General features: G+C 38.9%; 1 protein-coding gene and 1 long non-coding RNA gene across 8 annotated transcripts in view; one reads left to right on the forward strand and one right to left on the reverse strand.

The window, feature by feature from the left end:
- NCKAP5 (NCK associated protein 5) overlaps positions 1–19,620 on the forward strand; it is a 980,982-nt gene that overhangs the window by 777,687 nt on the left and 183,675 nt on the right. For all 7 annotated transcript variants that reach the window (XM_058715464.1, XM_058715465.1, XM_058715463.1 and 4 more), the window contains 2 exons: positions 4,677–4,715; positions 13,435–13,554. In XM_058715464.1, coding sequence (XP_058571447.1) covers positions 4,677–4,715; positions 13,435–13,554 — 159 coding nt within the window. The remainder of the gene's footprint in view (positions 1–4,676; positions 4,716–13,434; positions 13,555–19,620) is intronic.
- On the reverse strand, positions 9,656–10,253 carry LOC131503787 (uncharacterized). Its single transcript, XR_009257603.1, has 2 exons — positions 10,067–10,253; positions 9,656–9,932 (listed from the first exon to the last, which is right to left on the reverse strand). It is a non-coding gene; the product is annotated as an uncharacterized LOC131503787 (long non-coding RNA).

Below are 19,620 nucleotides of genomic sequence, written 5' to 3' on the forward strand. Positions count from 1 at the left end.
TCTCAGTACATGTCCCTCGCTTGGGTCCTAAGGAATCTTGAAAAGCAGTGTCTTATCGATGGAGATGGGGGATGATCCTGCTTGTGGCTTTCACATGCTTCAAATGCCCATTGCAAGAATGGACCAGGAAATCAACAGATAAGGGACCTCTTGTGTCTGCTCCAGACTCTAACCACCATGAAGCAGCACCTGTGTTCTATTCACCATTATTTCTCCAAGATCCAGCATAATCTGTAGCCCATACTATGCACTTGATGTGTATTTGTTGAATGACTAATTTAATGAATGGAGATTACCAGCCCCAAATTAATTTCCCAGTTAATTTTCCCTGCAATCCCACATACACATTTAGATGATTTTCTCCCACTCCCAGTATTTTACAGAGCAAATAAATAATATAGGTACTTAGTGATTCATATTTATACATGCATATTATAAACGCACACATGCAAACACTTCATTCCTATGTAAATAACATCTTTTATTCTCAAACCATTCTTCATTAACTACTTACCCGAAAATGCATTTTAGTCTTTGAAGTTCAAATGTTCAGATTCAGATCTAACTTTCATTGGGTGACTGCTTTTTATCAGGTACTGTCCACGGTGGTTTTTCCGGTTATAGTTATCATCTCATGCACTTTTCACCACTTGAGAGGTAGTCAGTTCCCCGTCCTCCATAGATGTATAGAGTTAAGCTGCCCCCCCACCCCCATACATATCAGTGTATAATCAACACGGGCAGCATTTGAACCCAAGTCCTTCTCGTGATTCTGCCCAATATTCCACTCGCTCACCCCCAGCTGTCTCAGTATGATAAATCAAACTCAGAAGCATTGAAAATTTCTCCAAAGCACAATTTCCAAAACTTGTCCTTTCTTAACAAGGTTTTTAAAGGGGCGTGCCGATAGGACACTTGCTCTGCATGATAAAATAGCACCTGCAAGGATGAAAGCAGGACTGTGAGGCAGGAGGAGCCCTGTCAGAGCTTGGTGCATTTTGAGTTTCTCACTCTACCACCCTTGACCCAGCCCTGGCTGTCCTCTGGATGTGGTGAGGATTGGCTCCCTCTTGGAATAAGTGTGGTTTATTCCACACCAGTGTGACTTCACATCCAGCCTCAGGGATGATTTTGAAAGTAAGAGCAGACAATACCGCAGCCCTGACTCCTCCCTCTGCCCACCTGCTTCCTGGGGAGTGCAGCAGCAACAGGGGACTGGGGGTGGGAGATGCCACCTGGAAGCCTGCTGGAGAAGAAGAAGAACAAAGACCTCTGTGGGTGGAAGATGAGCCCGGTATCAGAGGGGCTGGCTTGTCTGAGAGAATTCTTACCCAGGGGGAAAGAGAGGTTCCTGGGCTCTCTCCTTGGCATCTCGGGCTCCCCTATAGTCCTGCTCCACTGAGGCAGAGCAGGGAGGTCTCCACAGAGAGCCTAAGGCAGGTTGTAAAACAAGCCAGAGGCTTAAGGACTGTCAGCTTTGCTCAGTGTGTCTCAAGTCCCCTTGGCCCAGCCCAGCTGCTATTTTTCCTTTCTTTGGAGAGAAAAGCTGTCAGGTGACACTGGAAGTTATTTGTTCTCATTAGCTGGGCCTGTGGGTGTGTGATTATTTGCAACCCAAGTGCTAAGGGCGTAATTCTATGATGAGGGCAGGGGCCCATTCCAGGGGTCATCTTGTGAACCTATTAGAGGTTGCAGACACAAGCTCCAAACAGCTGTTCTATTGATGCTTCGGGGAAGCTGGCTGTTAAAAGTAGTAATGAAACCCAGGAAACTGTCTTTATAGACAGTACCCAGGAAAGCATTTGTACAAACCGGCCTGCTCTTCTGCAGAGGACCTGCGAGTCCTTCTGGGTAATATAACCCCATGTCAGTAGGTAAAGAAATAATGCATTCGTGTATCTTTGTTCAATTATTAGGTAGAGCAATTGTCCAAAGTACCTGCCAGAAGGAGCTGTGTCAGAGATGGAGCCTATAGGGCAACATACTTGGATTGCAAAGATAGAACGTATTCCCTCCTGCGGGCTGTTACAGTTAGGATATTCATTTATGTCTCCCGTTAAATCATGGAGAGAGCTATTTTATGTGACCACTGTTCCACAGCCCGGTTTAAGTGAGGGACCAGTTTGGAGAAAGGAAAGAAAATATTGATATTAGGCAGTTTTATGAGACTGTAAATCAAATCCAAAGTTTGAGATCCAAAAGCATTAAATTATTTATGGTATGAATTAATTTGGGTGCCTTGTTCCTGATTCAAGCTGTGTGAATAGTTGAATTCTTCTGTTGTTGTATTTTTTTTTAATTTGCCAAGAATAAAATGGATGACCTCCAGTTTGACTTTAAATTCTCAGTGACTTACGAATTGGAATGAATGTTTAAAAACTGAAAGATTTTCAAGATGACACTATTGGTCAATTTGTAGGACTGAATAGCATTTATCACTGTTATGATCATGTATAAATTAAATGATAAAGGAAAAAGAAAAAAATTACCAGTTAAGGAAAATACGGTTTAATTTTGTCTGTGAGATTCCTTACGTATGTTTCTTTAACTTGGGATGGACTTCAAAAAAATAAATCAATAATGCTTTTATTTCAAAACTATAGTTAGTTTTAATGAAAGGTCTCTCTAATTTGCTTAATATCAGCAATGTAAATTTGGCAAGGATTCTGATAGGAAAAAAAAACCTCTTCTGCCTACAGTCCAACTAATCAATTATAGGTAATCTGATTTTAATCATTTACTGCTTGTGCTGTGAGTGCCTCCAAACCACAGTTGATGACAGCCTGTATTTTAATTTTCTGTGAGACTTATTGGTAGCCAACTGTCGTTAAGGACGCACTACTTTGTCAATATTGAGTCAAGAAACAATTAAGCTCCATGAAAACATTCTTACCCTAATCTGTTCCACTATACTAGACAGGAGAACAAGCACACATAGTTGAGTATCACCAAAAATAAATAGGTTATCAAGAGAAAAAGATGAAAGCGTGTCCGTCAGACTTTGGTTGCATGTGAGAATTACCAAGATGATTACATGCCCATCACACTGTGTTATAATTGTGTTCTTGCAACTTCCTACTAGTTATATTCTCTTTGAACCAAGGAACACATTCCAGTCATCTAGCTTTGCAAATACTCTACATATTTATACTAAATAAATGAAGGAAGAAAGGAATGAGACATTAGACATTCTCCTGATGTCTAAGACATTTAAATATTGCTCTTCAAGGCTGTAAGTTTCAGTGATCACATTAAGTGTATACAGTTTATGTACTACCTGAAAAACACTGTGTAATTCACCTGCCCACCTTAATTTTATCAATAGTAGCTTTATGGGTATATAGCTTCAAGGTTATGGTCAAGTTTAGTGAGTGGCTTCCTATATAGTGTTTTTGAAACCTGCAGGTGAAAAAGAAATGTTAGCACAAATGCACAGAGAAATGATGAATGGTTATCTAGAGAAAATGCCGGATCTTCAAAATACCAGAGACATGTTGCTAGTTTTATATGAGGCCCTTGGCTGGAATGGTGCACATACCCACTCCTAAACCATTCACTAAATGGAATTGCTGTGTTTGGTTTAAATTAATCAAGATTCACCTTCTTGGGTTGAGAGGGGCTTCTACTGAGGAGAGCTTCTCCTACTGCCCTAACTTGCCTGATACCTGAAAAAAAAACTAGGGTTATGTTAATATATGAGTTAGAACTCCATATGTTTGCATATTGGAGGAAACTAAAAAAAAAAAAAAAAAAAAGTAGACATTTATGTTTCCTCTCTCATAGAAGTATAGAGATAATGCAACTAACTCCCTATATCATCAGGGCCAGGCTCAGTGACTTTCACTGTCAAGGTGGCTGCTGAGCTTCCAGCTATCAGTTTTATATCCCAGACAGGAAAAGGAAGAAGAAGGGTGAGCCCTCTTCTTCTTAGATACTTTCTATAAGCCCAAGAAAAGTCTAGTTATAACTCATCAGTCGGAAGCTTGTCACAAAGTGACACTTAGCTACAAGGAAGGGTAGGGTATGTATTTGAATGTACTCAGCCAAAAAATCAGAGTTTATTACTTAGTAGAAAGGGGGAAATAGATACAAGAGTCACCAACTATCAGACTCTGCTACTGGTAGCAGTGACAAAAGGATGGCACAAATTAAGATATGGGGGATGTAAGAAGAACATAGGTAGAACGATGATTTGCTCTCATCCTTCACCATTCAAACCTATCTCTATTCCAAGTCATTTTAAATAGTGAAATAGTCACACAGCAGAAGTATAGGAAGGAGAGGCAAAGGACATTGTAAATCAGCAAAGTGTAGAAATTGTGTACAGATAATTAGGATTGTGTTTTACACTGTATCATTTTTTAGCCTTCTTGGAGTACTTTACATATGAAAGGATATTATTTTTCCAAATATGGAAATGTGGAAGTCAAGGTATGAATGATCTTTCCAACCTAACCATCTTAATTAGCAACAAGGTCACCTTTGGAAAAAAGCAAAATATTACCTAGAAGGATAGGCCTATTATGAAAATAATCAGGTTCTCTACATGGGGAGGAAAGAGGCAAATAAGGAGCTAATTAGGTAGAATAAGCTGTGGGAAACACATTGGTAAATTAGAGTCTATGCATCTAAAGTCTCATTATTATAAATGGCAACTCTTTCTTTATTTTTTAAAGGTAGCCAACCAAGTTGTGCAAGCTCTGCTCACTCAAAAGGTAGGTCACTTTCTGACTTATTATTTTCAAGGTACTTATGTGAATAGGTTGGAACTCATATTGCCAAACTAGGAAATTGTGATTGATAGATGCAATACTTTTCTATTTATTCACTTAGGTTAAAATTGTGTGTGTTTTAGATGGGCATACAAAGTAACATCAGTGACCAATAGAATCCTAAAATTCAAACTCTTGGTAAAGTAATAGAAGATGAAAGATTACCATGCACCCATTTATTTGGTAAATACAGACATTAAATATATCAGCGGATCCTTCCAATTCCTATAAAATGAATAGCCTTCATGGACAGCATTAACAGAAGCCTAAAATTCAGGGAAGAGGTCTTAGAGGTTAGGGAAATTATTTAATTTTTCTGGGTCTTAGTTCCTCTTCTGTAGAGTGGGGATAACATTTCCCCCCTCCCAGAACTGCAGTGGCCATTCTTTGAAAGAAAGCACATAGGGGAGTTCCTATAGGGATTGGTTCATGGTAAATGGAAAAAAAAAAATGGCAGTGTTACATACTTGAAAGATGCTGACAGTAGATTTAAGCATTCTCACCACCAAACAAAGAAGCTACTGCGAGGTGTGGATGTGTTAGTTATTTTGATCTTGGTAATCATCCCACTCTGTAAGGTGTAGCACATCATCACATTTTACACTTTAAATATATACAGTTATTTTTGTCAATTATTCCTCAATAAAGTTGAAGGATAAAAACAAGTGATGATTTTTGAGCATGAGATTTGTATGTCTTCTCCTATGCCATGTCCCTATTCTGGCTTCAGATAGTATGAAGATCAATCATGTCTTTGGGCCAGAATGGGCAGAGGGAGATAATTGCTCAAATTTGGCTGCTTTGGTCCATTTTATTGAAACTTCTCCATCTCTTTCTATAATGTTTTTCAGAAGCTAAATTCTAGTTCTTTCAGATTACTAAATCCGAAATTACCTCTCTGTGTATTCTGAATTACCTCTCTGTGAGATGGGGACTTCCCTGTAAAAGAAAATCTTAGATCATGTGGCATATTCTGGAATACATGGTTAATGATAGCAAAATAATTTGTGACATTTTAATTTTTTTTCATTAAACATAATTTTATTAGGGCTTGACCACTTCTCATGGAGATATGTAAATAAATATCGTTTTTAATTTACACTATGGAGGCCTTGTGATAATATTTTTTGCTAGATTTTCTTCTCAACTACTTTTGTTAAAATATCATGGCTTTCTGTTTCAAATGATTTTAACTGGTTCAGATTTTGCATTAATATCACATAAATAAAGAGATTTAAGTACACCTATTAGGTTGAATTAGGTTCCAGTGTGAGTAACAGAGATCCAAAATAGTGGTAACTTAAATAACCTAAGCTATTATTTCTTTTTCATATCTAAATCTATAGGTAGGCAGTATAGGGTTGATACAGTGACTCTGCTCCATAAATTCCATGGGGTCTCTGGTTTCTATCTTGTTATTCTGTGGAATATGACCTTCATTCCCAAGGTCACCTCACGGTCCAAAATGGCTGCTTAGCTCCAGCCAACACATCCCCATTCCAGCCATCAGGAAGAAGGAAAAGCTGAAACAAATGAAGGTAAAGGGCACACACTAGCTGCCTTTTAAGAGAGACTTCCAAAAGCTTTCTTACCTCCCTATTTACATCTCCTTGAACAGACCTTAGTCACACAGCCACACCTAAGGAAGCTGACAATGAAGCCTTTATCCTGGGTATGTGCCCAGCTGAAAATTGACTGTCATAGTATTGTGGAAAAATGGGAAAAACAGATTTTTTGTGCATCTCACAATTTCTGTCACAAGATATTTGATTTTTTTTTTCTTTTTCAAAGGCTTTAATTTCTCATTTGCTTTCCTCCTGGTGGAAACTCTTTGCTCATTTAATTACAAACCTAGGAATGAAGGAAGCATTGTTGAGAGTTCTACGTGTAACTGTTGAAACCTTCTCGTGCCCATCTTTTTTAGTGGTGCCTCAGGAAAGAGAAAAGGAAGCCATCAGATACAATATAAAGGAAAATGGGACCTTCAGGTCAGCCACAAAAAAATAGCTACACAAATCCAAGTAATAACTAGTAAACAGATAAATCTACCTTGGTACCGTTAAGCAATAAGACATAGAAGACATGGTGCCGTGTGAGATAGCATACCTCGGGGACACTCTGAGGCAAAAAGAGATGCCAGGAGTTTCCAGGATTCCAAAAGAATCATGTTCTGCCGAAACGTGTGCTTCCTGGTTTTTATAGGGGCTGTAAAATTGCTACAAAAGGACTCAGATTTCTTTTTAATTAAGAGCATGATATAGGAAATAAAATGTACTCCAAATGCAGATGAAAAAACTGATTCTAAAGAGGTTGTAGCTGGCACAGAGTGAAAGCAGAAATCTTGAGTGATTTATCCAAGTCACACAAAAAAATTTGTTTTGAGGTGAAATTACAGTCATAAGCATGCAGTTTTTGAGTTTATTGTTTTGTTATGACACAAAGAAAATCTACCACGAACAACCAAAGAAGCATTTTTCTGGCATCTCATGAATTGGCCAAGATAAGCATCTTGAAATAACAGAATGTACTTCTTTTTCCCAATACTGATAAAAAATTTTATTTCCACGAACTTACCACTTTCTGTTAAATGTACATATACTGTTCTAGTCAAGTAATTCAATTTATCTCAGAAACCTGTGGATTCCCTTAACACAGCAGATTGTCCATCCTTTAGATCAATAAAGCTAAAGTGACAATATTAAACCCAGCTCACTTCCATTTATGACTCCAAATCATAGGTCCAAGGCTACAAGTGCAAGTGAATCAATAATTCAGGCTTACCTCAAATTCTTGTCTGAAATATATTTTATCTTCATTAAGTCAATTACACTCACTGCAAATGTAACTGTCCTAGGTTCTTTACTGCCATAGGTTTTTCTGTTTTGTTATGTTTTTGCCACTATCACCAAACTTCGAAGAAAATCTTTTTTCTTGTAGCCATTTTCCAGCATATCAACTTTAGCTTTGTCCGCATGTTCTTTAGAATAAGCAACTATTTGCATGGTGTTTTTTGTTTTTTGTTTTCTTTCCCTACACGGCATAAGGTTCTGTGTGGTAGAATCCAGCAGTGCAGCCACTGGGTAGATGCAAAACAGAGTTCTGTAGCTTGTGTCTGAAAGAACTCCAAACTTCTACATATATCCCTTGTCCCTTGTGGAGGGGCAGTCAGGCCACCTGTGTCTACCTGGCTGGCTCTGGTGTGTGTAGGATCCAGTCCCCTGGAGAGGATATGTTCATGTTTACTGTGCACTTACAAGGACTCATACCTCACGTCTAGCACTTTTTTTTAAAATTTTTTTTTTAGCGTTTATTTATTTTTGAGGCAGAGAGAGACAAAGCATGAACGGGGGAGGGTCAGAGAGAGGGAGACACAGAATCTGAAACAGGCTCCAGGCTCTGAGCCGTCAGCACAGAGCCCGACGCGGGACTCGAACTCACGGACCGTGAGATCATGACCTGAGCCGGAGTCGGCGGCTCAACCGACTGAGCCACCCAGGCGCCCCAAGCACTTTAAATGCACTAAGTCATTTTGTTCTCACCGCAACCCTGTTAAGTTAGGACTAAGGAAATAGTGCTCCCGTAGCTCTGATTGCAGGAAGTGGCAAAGCCCATATGTTCAGCCTAAGGTTATTACACTCCAAATCCATCCCCTTCCTTTTGCGGTGTTCAGCCCCCAAGATTCCATTGGATCACTTACTGTTTTTCCCCACTGTAGCTCAGCAGCCAGGGATGAGGCTGTGGAAATCAACAGATGGATTGAAATTCAATTATTAGTTGAGATCGCAGGAAATAGAACAAAAAGGTGAGGGAGCCAATGGATTTCTTAAAACTTCTGGGAACATTCCAGTTCTGGCTAGCAAGGAACCCATGCGAGATCTCCAGAGCATATATTGGAGTCAAAACTGACTCTGGAAATCTGGAGTTGGGCTTTCTCAGAATCCATCTTATTTTGGACCCTAGAATCTCACACTTGCCAGGGACCTTATTAGCAAGCATTTAATACTGAGATTGTCAACTAGCTTTGGTAATGGGCTTAATTTACTATGATTACATAAACTATTCAGCCATCACCCAGATTAATGATGTTCTAATCCAAATGCCTTTGGGATGAAGGCTTGCAAGTATTCAGTTTGCCACAGGACTAACGACTCCCTGTTCATTAGGGCTGGCCTGATGCAGGCACATATCTCTGTTACCTGCCGTGCCTTTTAGATATTTGATGTTGAGGCCCTTGGTTAGTCTGAGAAAGGGCTTTTCTTTTTACAGAAGTCTTGGCATCTTAGGAAAAGATAGGGATATATCAGTGACAGCCACTGAGAAGGACTGTTACAAGGAGAAGCAGGTAGGTATGGTGGCCATTAAGCTTCAGGGAAGGAATTAGATGACACTTGAAAAGCCATCTCACGAAGCAGCTGAGACTTTCATTCTCTTGAAAGCCCTGTTTTGTGCAGTCGCTCAGTTTATAGGTAAAGGAACTGAGACAAAACCAGAATAAATTACATCTTCAAGGTCGTACGGGTAACGAGGACCAGAGTCCAGACCCCTAACTCCCAATTTGATGTGTATTCCCATGATATGCATTCCATCTTAAGCAGTTTTACCACTATAGTATCATTTTTGCATGATAAAATCAGATATAGTTTTCAACAATACTCTAGTGATGTCAGTATATGTCCTACTCCTAAGCAGTCAACATGTTATTAAATTGACTTCAATGGATAATGGTTTAGCTCTAAATGCATTAAAGCACCTATACTCATAGGTACTATATAGAAGTAGATCCAGAATCTTCTTTAGCCCCAAATGCAGATGAAACTTACCAGGATTATAGTGTATGGATACTCCAGGGAAGTTATGGTTTGAGATCATGAAGACACACAGGGTCCTTTAGACCAGTATTGCTCAGTATATTTTGCCCTTGTATTCAGCTTTACTCTCTTACTATTTTCAATTGTTAGTGACATGTAGATTGCAAGGAAAACAGGTCTGGCTATTTTCTTGACCCAAAGACCCATGTACTTTTCTTATGTAAGATTAAATGTAGTCAAACTGTTGGCATCATTTTCCCCCAAATAAAATTTTATATAAGGTCTCTTTCTCATTTCAGAAGACACAACCCTATATTTTCAGTGGGGTACTCGTCTTGAGGCCTGGAACATGCTAGGAAAAAAGAAAAAGAAGGATGTGAAAGAGAACAGGTGGCCCAGCCCCCACTGTGAACCAGTGATAGCATCTAAGCAGAGGAGAATTCATTTGTTTCTAACGCCTTACCAGAAGGATAGTCTAGGTCTCACCTCTATAACTGTCAGGGTCAAAATAATGGTTCTTGTAGCCAGCCTATATGTGTCATATGTCCCTTTATGTCAGCCTAGGCCTCAGCCTAGTAGTGGTAAGAGAAATTACTGTTTTTTCTCTTGTGCTCTTTCCATCTGCCCAGTCTGGTTGTGCTTATGCGTGTGCACATGGGCACACATCCATGGTTTTTAATACATTTTCTTAAGATAATAACTATCTGACATCACTTACCATCCATGACTTAAGTAAAGAGAACAAGAATTTAGAACAATATAGGCGATTATGAGCTTTTATGTCAACAGATTCTCAGACCGGCTCAATTCTGTTTGTCAACGATCGTAAGACCACGGTCACATTCCTAAAGCCTTCTATTTTCCCCTCTGCCATGCGCTGATCTAGATGAGCCAAGAGCAATGAACAGTTTTCCAGGTCAATAATTCGTGTCCCTGCTAAATGAACTTTTACCATCTTAAGTAACAGTAATGGCCATTGAAATTTGGGCACCTGTACCAAAAATCTCTATAGAATAGCTTGATGTGTGTGTGTGTGTGTGTGTGTGTGTGTGTGTGTGTATTCTTTCTTTTTCTTTTCTTTTCCGTTCTTTTCTTTCTACCCATCTGAAGAACTGTTTCAAGGTATCTCAGTTTTGCTGCAAAAAAATCATCAGTGCTATTCCTTACAGGTCTCCTTTCTTGCAAACCCTCACCTGTGTGTTTCTACTTGCATTTCTTCACCTGCAGATGAGAATGATTATGTTTTCCAACACAATAGGTACTATTAATATTTATTTACCTCACAGTCAAGTTTTATTAATTACTTAATTACCAGTACTGAAAACAATTAGTGTTTGGGTGCAGAGGAGTTATAGGCATGTTAAGAGAAAAAAAGTAGAATAAGTGAGACACAGAGAGAGGTTGAATTCTAAATAAAGGAAACAAGTTTAGCCTTTAATGTGAGCGGTGCCTAGGCCCCCAAAGTGGCCTCTGCCAAATGCATATTGCTCATGTGCACACACACATTTTTTAATGTTTATTTATTTTTGAGAGAGAGAGACAGACAGACAGACATAGTGTGAGTGGGGGAGGGACAGACAGAGAGGGAGACACAGAATCCGAAGCAGGCTCCAGGCTCTGAGCTGTCAGCACAGAGCCTCACGCAGGGCTCAAATTCATGAACCATGAGATCATGACCTGAGCCAAAGTCAGGTGCTTAACCAACTAAGCCACCCAAGCACCCTTCGCGCACACACTTCTGCCCCTGCCTTGAATGGCTGCTGCCTTCCTATATCTTGGACCTGGTTGCCTAAAAGAACATGACATTTCTTTTTCTATGCTCTGCATTTGTAGGCTATAATCAGTTGTAACCATCCTATGCATAAACTCTACCCATTTAACTAAAAATATGAGGAGAGCGTAAGTTGTGCCATGAGCCACACCTTGGCCTATTTCCCTGCCCTCTGTAAATAGAAGAAATACAACTGGATATAATGAGGCTCTGGTAAAGCTTCAGAAGCTAGAACTGTCTGGCTTCACACTTAGGTTGACACAAGGTTAATGGACAGGCACACTCACCTGTGTGACTCTTGTTTAGGGCCTGGGGATCAGAGCTGTTTCCTGGTGCTCTCTCTCTTCCTTGCAGAGCTTTAGCAAGGCTGTAGCTGTCCCACATCAGAATATATAGAAATACAAACTAGAAGTGCTGAGAAACTTAAAGCCTCAGTCACACTAACACTAGAGAATAGAATTTGGCATCATCATCATCCCGGTTACCAAAATAATCACACAGTTTATTAAGGTCATACTGTATGTGGTGCTTTGCCAGGTTATGGAATAAAAGAGTGAAAGGACAAACTGCTTGTGGTGTTGTTTATTGGTCTGTCTTCTTATGCCTGCCTTTGAGGGATGTGCCATCTAATTGACAAGATAAGCCTAGAGCATGAAAGATGAAATCAGTACAAAGCAGTGTATACTAAATGTCCTGTAAGAGATACTGAAGGCTTACTGGAGTTCAGAAAAAGGAATGGTCTTTGGGGGATGCCAGATAAATGTATCAGAGAGGAAGGGAGCAAGGGTGGCTCAGTTGTGAGCATCCAGCTTTGGCTCAGGTCACGGTCTCATGGTTTGTGGGCTCGAGCCCCACATCGGACTCCATGCTGACAGTGTGGAGTCTGCTTGGAATTCTCCCTCTGTCTCTCTGTCCCTCCCCCTCCCCTATGTGTACACTTACTCTCTCTCAAAATAAACTTTTTAAAGAAGTGTCAGAGAGGATACAGATTTTGAAATGGACATCAGTCACAATGAACAACGAGGTAGATGAGAAGGGAACATGATGGCAAGTGGGGGGAGGGGGTAGCAGGAGTGCATGAGAGCGTTTGAGAACGAAACAGCAGACAGTTGTTCTTCATATGGCAAGAGCAGATGCCTTTAAAAAAAAAAAGAAATTAGGAAATAGAGAAATATCAAGTTTGACATGTAGGAAAGGGTCAGCTTTCAAAGAACTCTGAATTGGGACATTATTCTACTTGGTCTTTCTCAACCCCCATCAAAGAGGGTGTAGACATTTAAGCACTGCACGTATCGTTATCACAAATTGGTTTGCAGGACAGCTCCTTGGTATATTCCAGAGAATCCTAAAGCCCCTGTGCCTTAGCCTCCCTCATGAAAGCTGGGGACAAGGTCTCTGTGGTCTTTGAACTATTCGAAAGTGCTGCTCCAGAAGGATGCCCAGGTACGGTTACTCAACTTCTTCCCCAGCACCAAGATGAACCCCTCCAAACACATGGAAATGCACTAGTTCAGAGCATGGGCCGTTTCAAGTGGCCTTTTAAAGCCTTCACTTCAGAGTTGCCTCTCTCTCACTAAATGCATCACTGGCTCTATTAGCCCCAGCATTGAAAATTCCAACTTGTTTCCACAAATGACAGCAAAAGGCTCTATCAAAAGTGATAGTTTCTTTAGTTCATCACATCTCTATTCACTGCAAAAACATTATTGTCCTTGTGGTTTGTGCTTTATGATTGCTTTTATGAAGACAGTGAAAAGGCAAAATATATAGGTGGAAACTTAAATTGACTTCATATCGCTAGCATTTACCATCTTCAAAAATAGCATACTAGATTAATGCACTTCTGATTTCAAGTTACTTTTTTTTTTTTCAAATTGGTCTTCCCTGCACATAATAATTCTATCAGACAATGGGCTGTGGAAGAAAGCATCGTGTGTGATTTATTCCTGGGGGCTTTGAAGGATAAAAATACTGTTTTTGTACTAATGTGTCTGAAATATCAGATAAAATATGGTTATAATATGCAAGGGTGTCTTTCAGTTATGGACTTTTTTTTTTTTTTCTTTCACTGTGTTTGTTGTAGGATCTAAGGGAGGAATGTGTAAAGTTGAAAACAAGAGTGTTTGATTTAGAACAACAGAATCGAACGTTAAGCATCCTGTTCCAACAGCGAATCAGACCAACTTCTGATCTGCTCCTTCAGGTATGTGCTTATGTGGAAACAATCTTTGCTACTGAAATGCTATTGACAAGAAGTTACTTTAGTTTGAAAGTTTCCAGGATCTCCATAGGCAAGGCATAGTGTATCAGAACCCTGATTCTTTTCCTTTTCAAGGAATGTCTTTAAAATTGAATGTCTCTTAAATTTCTGACTTTTTAAAGCTATGTTTAGATAAAGAAATACATCAACAAATAATAAACAGGTAAAAGGGACAGAAGGTGTCCTGTAGTAAACTTTGGAATAGAGTCAGGAAATAATTGATTACTTTGGGGACTAATGTTAGTAATCTTGCGTTCCATGATAAGCAAAGAAGAGTTTTATGCAATGCCACAGCACATTTCTTCATTTCATTCCCTCTGTAGTCAAAAATTCTTCTGGGATTTGTTTTTCTTTCATACCTCTCTCTGTGCAGAGTTCCTGCTCACACACGATTCCTCCTATATCCTGCCTCAGTGTTTTCAGGTTGCCTTTATCTAAATGTTCTCCCTGAGCTCCTTCTTTACTTTCCTTCATAACATGAAAAGTCATGGAAAGTCAAGCCATTTGAATCATTTTGAAGCCATCCCTGAAAAAGCACCAGAGACTATATCTGATTTGTAGGGAGACAAATGAATTGGCAAAGGGGTCTGGAAGGCTGATCTTTGCTGTTTTCTGGGTTTTTTTCAAATCCTATTAATGTGTATATTTGCTCAGACAAGCTCCCATGAGCCTTGCTTAGAGCCCTTCTGAGGCTAAGCTAGCAAAGGGTTAGGCTTCACAGGGGCAACGTACAAAAAATAATCCCCAGCTGTCTGGCCTAATTGGCTGAGAGAAAGGGAAAAGACAGAGGTATCCTCTAGACTGCACTGCCCAGCACAGTAACCACTAACCATGTGGTGCCATGGAAATTGAAAATTAAATTAAAATTAAGTTCCTGTGACATACTAGCCACATTTGAAGTGTTGAAAAGCCACATATGGACAGTGACTACCATTTTGGAAGGTGCATAAATAGGACATTTTCATCACCATAGGAAGTTCTACAGGACAACACTTTTCCATATGGCTGGGACATTGTTGCTAATTTACCCTTTGAACTTTGGTATGAACATTTTTCCTTGACTCCTCAGGGAAATAATGAGAAATTGCAGGTTATTTCAGGGAAAGAAAGATGTTTGGTAAAGCCGAACATCAAAATATAATTTCCCCCTCCCCAAATTAAAACCAGCCTCTGAATTGCACAATAGATCTCATCTCCTAAATTAATTTCCTCTCTGCTTTATCTGTTACAGCATCATTCATAATTTATGACTCAAAAATTATGCAGAAAAAAATTGGTCTATCTCTGTTTCCTGGTCTCAACCACAACAAATGTTTATCATAGAGAATCTTGCATCTGTAAAAAGTTGTATTTCTTTTGCTCTCGTATCAAGATCCAATATTATAATTACTTTTAACAGCTGTTGCATGTACATGAATTTTTCCATTTTGCTTAGTTTAACTTCAGGCTTTTTGAGAACAATGTTTAAGGATCTATCGTCTCTGTTTATGAATCATGGTGGCTTATTTCCAGAGTAAACACATGTGCCATGGATATGTAAACTTTTTCATTGGTTGTCACCAATTTCTGAAATCCGTATCCAAATGGCAGAGAATGATGTGTATGCTAACAATAGAACTCAGTGTTTATTCACTGGGTATTTTCAGCCAACCCACTTTGTATTCCTCCCCAAATAGTCTTCACTTTCGGGAGCCATTCTAATTTGAATAACATTTCTAAAAGATAGGTTGCTAATGGTTCTGTAAAGAAGAATGGTAGAAAGCGGGATGCCTGCGCTGTACCATCTATCACAGATAGACGGAGTTTCTGGCTTTTCAGGGGGTCTGTTAATTATGTGACTTGTATTTGTCATTGTCTGGTGGCCCAAATACACACGGTGGAGCACTGGCTAAAAATAAAAACAGGCTGTATGTGCTTTGCACCTATGGAAGCACTTTAATTATTTGTTGAACGGAATAATGAATAAATGACACCAATATATTCTGTAAGTTGGGAGTTATTTTGCATACACCTAAGGGAAGTTTATGCCCTCACTTCTTCTGAACTTTTCCTGTCTTATGTGGATGCTTTGGAACTCCCCAGTCATGCCCATCCAGCCTAACCTTTTGGAGTGTGTGGCTTTGGGGCATGGCAAATCCACCAGCGCCCCTGGTTCCAAACATTATTGACCTTACAGCTTCTGCCCATAGACTGGAGACTCAGTACAGTACATTTCTAACTTGTTTTCTGTATATCATAGAAACCTGTGTTAGTTGCTCCCTGCCGAATACGGCCTAATGATTATCTACAATGTAAAGTGCCCACTTGAAGAGAAATACAGAAAGAAGATTGTTGAACCCATTATGATTTTAGGAGATAGACTGTAAAAAGTAGAAAAGAAAATAATTCATAAGAACCAGTCAGTTCTTTGTCCTTAGAAATAGAAAATGAGGTTACATAGATATTATGTAGCAATTTTTTGTGTATAGGAGAAACAAAAAAGTTCTATGGGCTAGTTTACAAAAATCTGGGAAATTTATAAAGGAACCAGGTACATGCTGGGGGTGGTGGGGCGGGGGGGGGGGGGGGAGAAACTAACCTGAAAATTAAATTCTTAAGAATAGCAGTAATGTTCTGTGGTGATTCCAGTTTCCAGAATGGTATTTCTGGGACTAGGGGCAGTAACAAATCACAGTAGCAAGGCCCTTTATTAAAATAAACAAGTTGAGCTAAATTCTAAAGACTTGAGAAGCCAGTACAGCAAATAAAATTCCAAGGTAGTGTTCTTAATGGAACTTGAGTCTCTAACTAACCTTATTTGAACCCATTAACCAACGTTCACCATTTCCTTTTGTAAATCATGTTAAACAACAGTCATTTTATCAGACATTGGAAACTGGTAGAGAACTCTTTACTAAGTGTCTTCACTTCTCTTGTGAGGTGAGTTGAATTCTTACCATAAATGAGCCATCTTTGTGACTCAGTATGTTTAGGCAAGTAGTACTTAAAATGGCAATTATGTAATTTTTAAACTACTATATAGGGATGAAATAGGGTACAGTAAGAATTGTTTATATAAAACAAAGTTGAATACTTGAAAGCCATCTATAAAGGCAAGTCACTAAATAAATGTTTATGATCAAATGAAATATAGGTGCCTAACTAAAAAAATTATGGGAGCTGGAGAATTATATTAACTGTGGAGGCATTCTGTATGCATATTGCTTCAGAAATCATTTTAAGTTCTTGTTACATTGTTAAGAAAACCCAAAACAAAGACATATACATAGACAACGCATAAAGCATGTGTTTGATATCCCTCCCTCCTAAAAAAACAGACTCTAATAACAGGATCCCCAGGCAAAGAAGTGGCCTTGGCCCTACCAACAATGTTATTTAACAAACGCATAGTACTTACCATGTGTGGGATACTGTTCTACAGCCTTTACAATGCTCACCAGTTTAGTCTCCATTACAATCCTATGAGGCAGGAAGTATCATTGCACCCATTTTTACAAATGGGGCCTGTTAGGCACAAAGTCCCCCAGCTGGTAGTTGACAGAGTGGGAATCTAAACCCATGGTCTGGCTCAGGTCCCTCCTTTCCCCCTCCCTTCTGTGCTCCCTCTATGGAATACAAATGATCATGAGGAACTTCTGATTCCATACTGTAACTGACATTTTGATTAACTGGACCATGTGATCAGGTCGGATCAGAGGGCTTCTGCAGTGAAATCACAACAAGGCAACGACCATATTTACACATTTCTGAAAGCCTCTTGATTTGTGGCATCCATGATTTTCCCCTCTCCTGTGTGTTCTGTTTTTGTCTTATTTTGGACACCTGTGTTATCCTTATTCTGATAAAACATTATTCTCATATTTTTCTGCCTAACACAGGTTTTTTTTTTCTTTTCCTTCTCATTGGATGTTTCAAAGGGTCCTAATACCCATATCCTTAGGCCAAAATAGAAAGAAAAGAAATGACGTAATATAGATTATTCACGCAAACAGTTGAGAATCTGACAGCTTAGAACCAAGGTGTAAACATTTGCTGTCACTTCCTAGAGTGTTTTTTTTTTTGCTAGTGTTTTGTTTTATGGTATTATTTCATATGATATTAGAGGATTCTAAAATTCTCTTGTACTTCTGTTTATTTTTTTCTCCCCTAAATCTTTATTTTCAGAGTGTAAATCTATTTCAACAGTCTGATTTGACAGGAGCATACACTGTACACTGGCCTCTCCACCTACCCACAACAATGAATCCCATTCTCTGAGACTTAGGCTGGTGCTGCCAGCTTTCAAGGACCCCAGGGCCATGGCAGTGCTCCTGGAACTTTCCCCTTGCTGAAGCTCCGTTAGTATTGATGACCCATCCCACACAATTAAGCAGGTCATGGTCATGTATGGAATTATGTAATCCTAATCTCTCATGGCAGGGATGGTGGAAGGCAGGTAGTGGAAATGCCAGGAACTGTGGGTTTTATGCTAACCTTTCCTTTCAATCTCTATGAGGGCAAGAACCATGCTGAATGTGGCATTTTACCTCCCACCGATATTATCACTGTTCATAATATGTATTCATTGTATGTACTTAGTGATTGTTCAACACTTAATTACAGACCTTTTTATGGGATATAATTTGAGGGGGGAAGAACTTTCTTTTGTTTGTGTTTTTTGTGTGTGCAACAATGTCATTTTCTTTATTATTTTTCCTTCCAGAGTAATTAAGATATAACTGACATACGTTGTATAGGTTTAAGGTATATAACAGAATGATTCTATACACATAAATATTATGAAATGATCACCACAGTAGGTTTAGTTAACATCCAACATCTCACATAGTTATAATTTGTTCCTTGTGTTAAGAAATTTACAATCTACTTACTTAGCAGCTTTCAAATATACAATACAGTATTGTCAATTCTAGTCGCTATGTTGTATATTATATATCCAGGATTTATGTATCTTATAATTGGAAGTTTTGACCACCATCACCAGTTTCCCCCAACCTCCCACCCTCAACCTCTGGCAACAACCAATCTCTTCTGTTTCTATGAGTTCTCTTTTATTGCACACCACATATAAGTGAGATCGTATGGTATTTGTCTTTTTCTGTCTTAGCATAATGACCTCAAGGTCCATCCATGTTGTCAGAATGCCAGGATTTTCTCTTTTGTGGCTGATAATATTCCATATATATACACATATATACACACACACACACACATATATATATATATATATATATATATATATATATATATATATGAATATATGTATATATTCCATTCTTAAGAGAGAATCTTAAGCAATCTTCATGCTGAACATGGAGCCTGACACAGGGCTTGATCTCATGCCCCTGAGGTCATGACCTGAGGTGAAATCAAGAGTATCAGACACTTAACCAGCTGAGCCAACCAGGTGCCCCATATTACATTTTTTTTTGTTCATTCATGTGCCATTGGATTGTGTGTGTTTGTGTGTGTGTGTGTGTGTGTGTGTGTGTGTGTGTGCATCACATTTTCTTTATCCATTCATTCATTAATGAACACTTGTGCTGTTTCCATCTCTGGGCAATTGTAAGTAATGCTGAAATGAAAATGAGTGTGCAGATACCTCCTTGAGATAATGATTTTGTTTTCTTTGGACATTTGCCCAGAAGTGGCTGGATCATATGATTATTTTATGTTTAATGTTTTCAGGAACCTCCATGGTTATTTCTTGTCTTTTTGGTAATATGCATTCTAACAGGTATCAGATGGTAGCTTGTGGTTTTGATTTGAATTTCGCTGGTAATTAGTTATATCAAACATGTACCTGTTGACTATTTGAATAGCCTGTTTGGAAAAATGTTTATTCAGCCCCTTTGCCCATTTTTAAATGGGGTTACTTGATTTTTTGTTATTGTGTTGCATGAGCTTTTTATATATTTTAGATATTAACCTCTTATCAGAAACATGATATGCAGATATTTTCTCCCATTCCATAAGTTGGCTTTTCTTTTTCTTTCTTTCTTTCTTTCT

The sequence above is a fragment of the Neofelis nebulosa genome, chromosome 2 (genome assembly GCF_028018385.1).
Source record: "Neofelis nebulosa isolate mNeoNeb1 chromosome 2, mNeoNeb1.pri, whole genome shotgun sequence".
NCBI lineage: Eukaryota > Metazoa > Chordata > Mammalia > Carnivora > Felidae > Neofelis > Neofelis nebulosa.